At 32.4% G+C, this 8,209-nt stretch overlaps 2 protein-coding genes across 2 annotated transcripts; both read right to left on the bottom strand.

Annotated features, from left to right (window-relative positions):
• Nucleotides 1-1,762: 1,762 nt before the first annotated feature.
• On the bottom strand, nucleotides 1,763-4,169 carry LOC111910893 (uncharacterized). The gene is made up of 5 exons (XM_023906699.3): nucleotides 4,011-4,169; nucleotides 2,887-3,067; nucleotides 2,704-2,802; nucleotides 2,438-2,589; nucleotides 1,763-2,315 (listed from the first exon to the last, which is right to left on the bottom strand). The coding sequence occupies exons 2-5, from the start codon at nucleotides 3,055-3,057 to the stop codon at nucleotides 1,928-1,930; spliced, it is 810 nt and encodes a 269-aa protein (XP_023762467.1). The 5' UTR covers nucleotides 3,058-3,067; nucleotides 4,011-4,169; the 3' UTR covers nucleotides 1,763-1,927.
• A 2,331-nt stretch (nucleotides 4,170-6,500) lies between these two features.
• Nucleotides 6,501-7,726, bottom strand: LOC111910892 (RING-H2 finger protein ATL1). The gene has a single exon (XM_023906698.3). The coding sequence runs from the start codon at nucleotides 7,582-7,584 to the stop codon at nucleotides 6,727-6,729; it is 858 nt and encodes a 285-aa protein (XP_023762466.1). The 5' UTR covers nucleotides 7,585-7,726; the 3' UTR covers nucleotides 6,501-6,726.
• Between the last annotated feature and the right edge of the window lie 483 nt (nucleotides 7,727-8,209).

Below are 8,209 nucleotides of genomic sequence, written 5' to 3'. Positions count from 1 at the left end.
ATTATAACATTTTTATTTTTAACATGTAAAATTATGCTATAAATAACTATTTTTTTTTACTTAAAATAGTTTTTTAATCCAAAAATAGTTTCTTTTAGCCTATAAGGACAACCCAAAATCAATCGGGAACAGAGGAACGAGGGTATAGGTAATCAAGGAATTTGGGGATGGGGCAGGGGTGGGAAGGTTGGAGATTTCAGGGAGGGGGAGGGGGAGCATGGGAATTTCGAGGGTGTATTCATGAGAATTTTAAACGAAATGAAATATGTTTATATAAAATTTATTTAATAGTTTATGTTTATTTAGTTAAACTTTATTCTTATAAGTTAACATTCTTACTGAGACGTCTAATGGAGAAATATCAAGAAGGAAATAGGAATTTTCATATGGTGTTCATTGACCTTTAGAAGACACATGATAGTGTCTGACGTGATACAATATGGAAGACCTTGGAAGCTAAAAGGGTTTAGGGAAGATATGTTAGGGTTATACGTGATTTGTACTACAAGTCTTCAACTTATTCGAACTGCAATTGGTGACACCAAAGCTTTCCCCATAGAAATCGGGTTTCATCAGGGTTCAAATCTTAGCATGTACTTCTTTGCTTTAAATATGGATGGAAATTATTGTGAAACAAAGGTTGGGTCCCAAGAAGTAGTACCATGGTGTATACCTTTTGTTGATATCATAGTTTGTGGCTCATAAAGCTAAATGTTAGATTAAATACTTGGAAGACATCATTAGAAGAAAAAAAGGCTACATATTAACAAAGAAAAAAAGGCTACATATTAACAATACAAAGACATACTATCTTTGGTGCAATTTTTGGGGTGAGCAAAATGGTGAAGGTATAGAAGTATGCGTTGACGATCATGTTTTACAATTAAATGAGAGTTTCAAGTACACGAGATCTATAATTCATAAGGAAGTTGATGTTGATGATGATGTTACAAATCACATAAAGGCAGGATGGTTAAAATGAAGGACATTTTTTGCGACAAAAGATGCCACTAAAACTATAGGGAAAATTTTGTAAGGTGACAATAAGGTCATGTTTGTTGTATGGAACTAATGTTGGCTGATTAATAAGGAACATGGAGGCAACATAGATGAGAATGTTGTGATGGTCTTGTGGAAAGACATTGTTGGACATGAAAGTTCTATACTTGAACCAAGCAAAAGTCATGGACACACTCCTGGTTGAATCAACCAGCCCACACTTCCCCAAACTCACTGCGTTTAAAGGGTGTTTGCTAAACTTTAAAAAATAGTTTTTAAACTTATTATCGATTCTACACCGGTACAAGTTAAAATGAATGTTTGGATAGACTTTTTTAAAAACAACTTATAACCGCATGAAACTGAAAAGAAGTCATTTTTGATCATTTTGCCAAACACTAAAAAAGACTTATCAACTTATAACAATTTAAAAGTAGATAAGCTAATCCAAACACTTTTTTAAGACCTCCATTTTGACACCACTATAAACTAATAAGTTATAAATGTTTATCATTTTGAATAAGCTTAGCCAAACACCCTCTTAGTTAGAGGGGAGAGTTCGTAGATATAAAGAAAAGAAACTCAGGTAGAATTAGATTCAAACTTGTTAATGGAGCGTCTCTCTCGACTCACAGAATCTAAGAACAACAGTCTGCTAGAGGATTGGAAAACTAACCGTTTAGCAAGGAGGAAAACACCACACTCGACACAGCCATAACCAACAGACAACATTATATTAAAAAGCCATACACAAGACAAAGACTACAAATGAGAAGCAACAATAATAACGCAAGCCTCCTTTTACATACTCCACTACAAATGTAACAACTGGTTGCTGTATAAATAGCATTCTCTATGCATTCAAGAAAGCAAAAACCACAACCAAAAAGTCACCTATTTTACATCAAAAAAAAACTAAACAATTATTCTAAAAAAGCCAATTAACGGTAATGTTCCCGAGCCAAACAAAGAGGGGAAACTGTGCTAACGCGATAAACAGCAGCAGATAATGATGCCTGCTGGAATCAAAACTTCTAACCTCTGAAAAAAGGACACGTTTCATTGTTTTCACCAAAAAGATTCCCATACAGAGACAAGTCCATGGCATCAAGAAGTAGTAGGAGTAGGACATGATGATTCTACCAAAAACCGCCAGGCATAATCCAGCGAACGCATACCCGGCGTAAGCTACGATGTCCAGCAGAGGTGCCTCTGCACCACCCAATGAAAATAATGACATTTTTAGAAGTGAAACCTGTAGAAACCAACCCACTATTCCCTTCATGAACAGCCAGTTCAATGCTTCTGGGGTAAACCTGTAAATTAATAATACATGTTAAAAGAGTGCCAATAAATATAAAATAAATAAATAATACAACCCATTTTGCATAAACAGGTATAGTATAGTATAGTATAGTGTGATTAAGCTTATACTTACTTTCCTTGAAGTCCCAATGAGAAGCCAGCAAGAACAACATATGTACCAAAAGCCATTAATGGGATATACAGATCTGGAGCATTGATATCATAAATGGGAGGCTTATATGATAGCCTACCCCCTACTGGCTCAGTAATTCTTGTCCAATGACCCTGAAAATGACAAATAAAACCACCAAAATGTATATAAGTTACACATACACAACAGAAGAAGATGAAAATGAGGGCAGATTGGGTAATGATATAAGCTACAAAGCTATCACTTACCCTGTGCAGAAATGGGAATAGAACAACCTTCAATTTGTTCCTCACATAATGGTCGTTCACTTGGAAATAATATTGTGGATCAGAGAAGTATCTACTAATCTGTGAAAATATTTTACAATTTGAGAGTATGGAAAATGCAAATATAATCAAATAATGGAAATTGCTGTTTTTAATGTTACTTACATTACTTTGCACGTATTCAGAGCTTGAACCTAAGATTTTTTCTCCATAGGCACCAAGTCCACCTCTTATTAGTCCTGAACTGGCACCATAAAATGGATTCCCAAATGGAGTTTGTGGTGTACTAACTGGTGGTCTTGGCACCCCAGATGGGTTTCCAAGATTATCATACATATTCAATTATCTGAAAAGAAGACAAAATGATGTGACACTGATACATGCATTGCATACAGCAGATTCTGTGAAGGGAAAATGAACACAAGTCTAACATAAACATTTCTTATAAGATACAGTTGAGTGAATAGGAGCATATGCTAAGGTAGACCTACAAGTATGCACATTTAGTTCTAATTTCAACAAAAAAAAAAAAAAAAAAAAAAAAAAAGAATACAGGATTACTTACCATGGATGGATGGGAGCATGGAGGAAAAACAGATAGGATTACAAGAAATTCTAGATGGAACACAAGTAACAAGTTCATGTTTTAGCTACAGATGCACAAAAGTTATATTCTTAAGCAGGATGAAAAACATTTTAACTTTTACCTAGGAAGTGTCTGGTATGAACGTCATAAATTTCTGGTTCATGTTCTACATTCAAGATAGATGACCGGCCTGGACTTTTGTGATCAAGTTAGGTGGCTTTAGGATTCAAAACTGCTATGTATATGTCAGTCTACTTGGATCGAGCATGTGGTAAACCCATGGAACCGTTTTTCATAATACAGATACTTCTATCAATAACTATATTCGCAATCATCAACGACAACTACGAAATCATGCCAATGTTGAACTCAAAACTCGCTTAAATTCGAAACACGTTCGACGCCAAGAATCCAAATAGTATAAATACATATAGATCACCATTCTTATAGATTAAAGATATTCAGCTGATTTAACATTCGATTTGAACAGATTGATACAGTTTCATAAAATATAAAACTGAAAGGACGCGCAAAGTACAACGATTTCGTGATCTAAAAGCTAATACTACAAATCCTTGAAAATTCGTCGCAACTTATCATGAAATCGAAGAGTAAGATATGTAATAACTGATAAAAGGAGAGGTTATAACTTATAAGTGACAATTAAAAAAAATACATCTATGTGGATGGAAAAAAAACGAACCAGATGAACTATCCGGCGATGAGAGATTGAATCACGTAAGATTCCGATGTCCGATGTAGGCCGCGTTAGTGGTGGTGGTCGACGGAGAGAGTAGCAGATCTGATAAAATTGGGGATTCAGATCCTTGTGGCGGAGGGCTTGTAATTTCCTTTTGTAAAGCAGGGGCTATATTGTAATATTGGAATATGAACTGGAAATTGGAATTGCCTCGAAGCATACTAGAAGTTAAATTTTGTACCCTTTATTTTCAAAAAAGGTTCAAATGCACCCTTTGTAGTGACTATAAGAACTCTAATATCTATTTTACAAAATAAATGGCAATTTTGAGAAAAATAGTCTAAAACTTATCATTTTAATCAAACCTCTCATTTTTTTTAATGTTTTTAAGATTAATCCTAAAATTTAATACATAAATTAGAGGTAATCAAGATTGCGATATAAACATATTCCAAAAAAGAGACACACAGAAAAAATGGATTTTCACTAACATACAATTACGATTGGACGTCTCTTTTGTTCTATTTTTCTGTCGTTCCAATATCTTTGTTCTTTTCATAATTTTACTTCACTCATATAACTCTTTTATGGGTTTTACAGTAACCATAATTAAGTAATAATCGAGCTATAATACCGCAATGATATAGACTTCAACAATTTGATTTGGATATCCTAAAAAAAACACATTAGTTGTTAGTTTGTTTGTTGCTTCTAGAATGGGTTTTGTTGACATCATTTTTATTTGATTAGGCCTTGAATATTGTCAAGAAACAATAATGGCACATATGTTGGTATCCAATATCCAGGATTGACCGATATAATTTTTATAAACATATTTGATTAACTCATCAATTGCTTCTTGTTTATGATGTCTGAAACAGTCCAGAAGACTGGGTTGAAACTTTTAATATTATGAAGATGTTCTTGATTTTTTTTTTCAGAACTTCTTTGTGAGAACTTGATAAATGATACATATAAGATATTCATTCAGATTAACCTTAGATTAACATTTTGATGAATTTGTTATTGACCTTATCTAGTGTCTTCACATTGCCACTAATTCAAAATATATCCAACTTATGTTATTAGTATATTTTGATTTGGTTGTGCTTACCCTCTAAACTAACATGTCTTGACTTTGGGTGATGATATTGTATGAAAAATATATCTTACACGTATCCTTGAAAATGATTATGCCCTCGATAATCTCGGATGACGTAACTATCTCATTATTTAGATTCAAATAGTCAATTTGATATTAGCGGCGTTGAGAAAAATTACTTATATACCTTTATTTTATCTACTAGATGTGAAACTCGTGTATTACACGATTTGATTAAAAAATATATATCAAAGTTTAAATATTAAGAATTTTTTAAAATAAAATTTCAAAATAAATAAACATATTCAACTAATAAATAAATAGAATCACTATTAAGAAGATCGTCCATAATATCAATGATTTTTTGTCATATTCATTAAATTTATTATCATATTCAATGTGTTTTAATATATCTTATACTAGGTGTGAGACCCGTGTATTACACAGATTTATTAAAAATAAAAATTTAATATTAATATATATAAATAATAAATATTTTATAAAATAATGTTTTTCCTTAATAAAATGTAATCTTTTGAAGTATTTATGAATGAAATCAAATCATTTAAAGCATTTATGAGAATTTATTATCAAATTAATAGAATGATAACCTTACATATATAACCCATTAGCATTTTTTGAAAAAAATATTTTAAGAAAATCAAGAATTCCCCAAAAAATGACAAGTGGAAAATAACAATTTTAAAAGTCCTAGAAAATGACATTTATCAAAATGAAGGAGATGATGACAAGTGTCAAAAGTATTTTCATTTATTAGGTAGGATATTTTTTAAGATTCTTTGCATTTATTATCGCATTAAATATATTTAATACTTTACATATATAAATTTAGTAGTATGTGACATAATTGATTTAACTCAAAAAAAACATATGGATTTAAATTTAATCAAAAAATTTACAAAATTACATGTGACAAATTTAATGAGAAAATGACATTTGGCAAAATGATCTTCATTTATTAGGATAGATTACTTCCTTAAAGGATCAAAATTTGCCAAAACACTAGTTTCCATAAATACTACGTCATGTGACACTTTTTATTACACTTGGTTATCTTAGGAGAAATTAAATATCCTCTTATTTTTTTGTTCTTATAATTTTTACTATACAATTAAATTGTGACATGTATAATATTTAATGTTCATTTAATAGACTTTAATTATATTTTAATATTATAATACGACACTTATTATCATTTAACTGAATAAGATGATTTATAGGAACAAAAAGTAGGATGACATTTAATTTCTCTGATAATTTGCTCCTTAAGATCTTATTGTATTATATCATCACACCCAAAACTCATAAGTCTCCCTGTTAATTCATTAAGTAAAGAAAAAAAAAAAGCAATACAATATATCTTAGAGAAATGTGGAATTTTAGTGAAATTGGATGGGACAAAAGTAACAATTTTTTGTGCCACTCATAAGTTGAACAAAATGAGATACACTTACTCTCGATCTCTACAAAAGACATAATGTCCTCCTCATCTTTACTCTCCATCTCTCATAACAATAGGTATTTTTAGTGAAATGTGATATGTTGCTACAAACCCGAAAAGAATCCGAGAAAAACATGATTTAATCTCTTGTCTAATTAAAACTCGAGAGGAAGAATAGCACTTCGGGATCCTCGTACATGTCCAAACGAGAAGAAAGGTCTCTTTGTTCTTGTAGCCTCTTCATGATTACGTATGATATCTTGAACAGATAAATAAATATCACGATCAACTGCAGAATCCATCGAGAAAGATCTTCGAAGGGGTTGAATTGCAAGTTGCTCATCTTTCGTCTCCATGATTCTTTCAAAATGAGGCTTTCTCGATTCATTAGCCCCCTCGCCCAATTCAATTGTAACGAAATCTTCGTTGCTATTTGTTGGGCTCGATTCCGGATCTTGAGGCGAAGAAGTGGGCCCAATCGTATCCGTTAGACACCGGGTCGTACCCGAGATGTTGAATCGACAAATCGGGCAATTGGGATTGTTCCTAAGCCAAATGTCGATACAATGCAAATGGAATCCATGGTTGCAGCTTGGAAGAACTCTCAACGTATCCAAATCTTGAAACTCATTCAAGCAAACCACACATTTATGCAGTCTTTTGTTCACGTTGTCCCTTTTGCTATACTGACAAACGGGTATCTGTCGGATTAGTGATTCGTCGAGCCCGGTGATCTGCCATGCCGGAGTTGAGTAAACTGATGGTGGTTCTTCTGATGTGGTGGTCCGGGATGTCATGAATTGGATTAAAGGGTAACAGCATTTGGTGATCAGGAAGTAGCAAAGGAGCAAGAAAGTGATTGCTGTGATGCAGGCTATTGCGATGGCTAGTAGAGGGAATCCGGTGGCGGTTGTTGCCGGAAAAGAGGGTGGTTGGAAGGTTGAGTTCTGGTGGTTCTTGATTGAACGGTGGTCAGAGCTGTAGACTAGCTTGTGTATAGACTTAAACTCCATTTGTAGATAAATCTCTAGAGGTTTTACTGAATTCGTTTCTTTTCTTTATACAAACAACACATACTTGCTTGTTTGATGTTGAAACATGGAATATGTGTTTTTATGTTCCAGGCTCCTTTGGGGCCTGGGGTTATTTTAATGAAACTAAGAAACCAATTTATTTAAAGAAAATAACATAATAATTGATTAATGGTTAGATTGCCCCTACAATGGGGACTCATATCATTACAGCGTGGGTAACCGCTTGACCACCTCTACTAATATATATATATATATATATATATATATATATATATATATATATATATATATATATATATATAGAGAGAGAGAGAGAGAGAGAGAGAGAGAGAGAGAGAGAGAAAGAGCATGAGAGAGAGAGAAATGAATATGTAGCTGTTATGTATCTAAGCTTAGGTATAGATATGTAGTTAAACAAAACAAATCCAATTTCATTTTCTCTTAGTTTTGTTTTTTGTTTTAATAGAATACCATTGAATTAAGTTCAATTATGGAATGAAAATATCAATTATATATATTTTTATTGCAAATAATTTTGAAGTTTATAGAGAAAATAAAAAACCAATATTTTTTGACCAATATAACTCAAGCGTTTTCTGTTTCA

The sequence above is a fragment of the Lactuca sativa genome, chromosome 8, assembly GCF_002870075.4.
Source record: "Lactuca sativa cultivar Salinas chromosome 8, Lsat_Salinas_v11, whole genome shotgun sequence".
Lineage (NCBI taxonomy): Eukaryota > Viridiplantae > Streptophyta > Magnoliopsida > Asterales > Asteraceae > Lactuca > Lactuca sativa.
The sequence above is the reverse complement of the archived record's forward strand: the minus strand, read 5'-3'. Positions and strand labels throughout refer to the sequence as shown.

Excerpts from the sequence above, each read along its gene's own strand:
- LOC111910893 (XM_023906699.3), bottom strand. The coding sequence starts at position 3,057 with ATGTATGATAATCTTGGAAACCCATCTGGGGTGCCAAGACCACCAGTT. Across the intron at positions 2,590-2,703 it reads TATTCCCATTTCTGCACAGG|GGTCATTGGACAAGAATTAC; the intron begins GTAAGTGATAGC and ends TGTCATTTTCAG. Across the intron at positions 2,316-2,437 it reads TCATTGGGACTTCAAGGAAA|GTTTACCCCAGAAGCATTGA; the intron begins GTAAGTATAAGC and ends ATTAATTTACAG.
- LOC111910892 (XM_023906698.3), bottom strand. The coding sequence starts at position 7,584 with ATGGAGTTTAAGTCTATACACAAGCTAGTCTACAGCTCTGACCACCGT.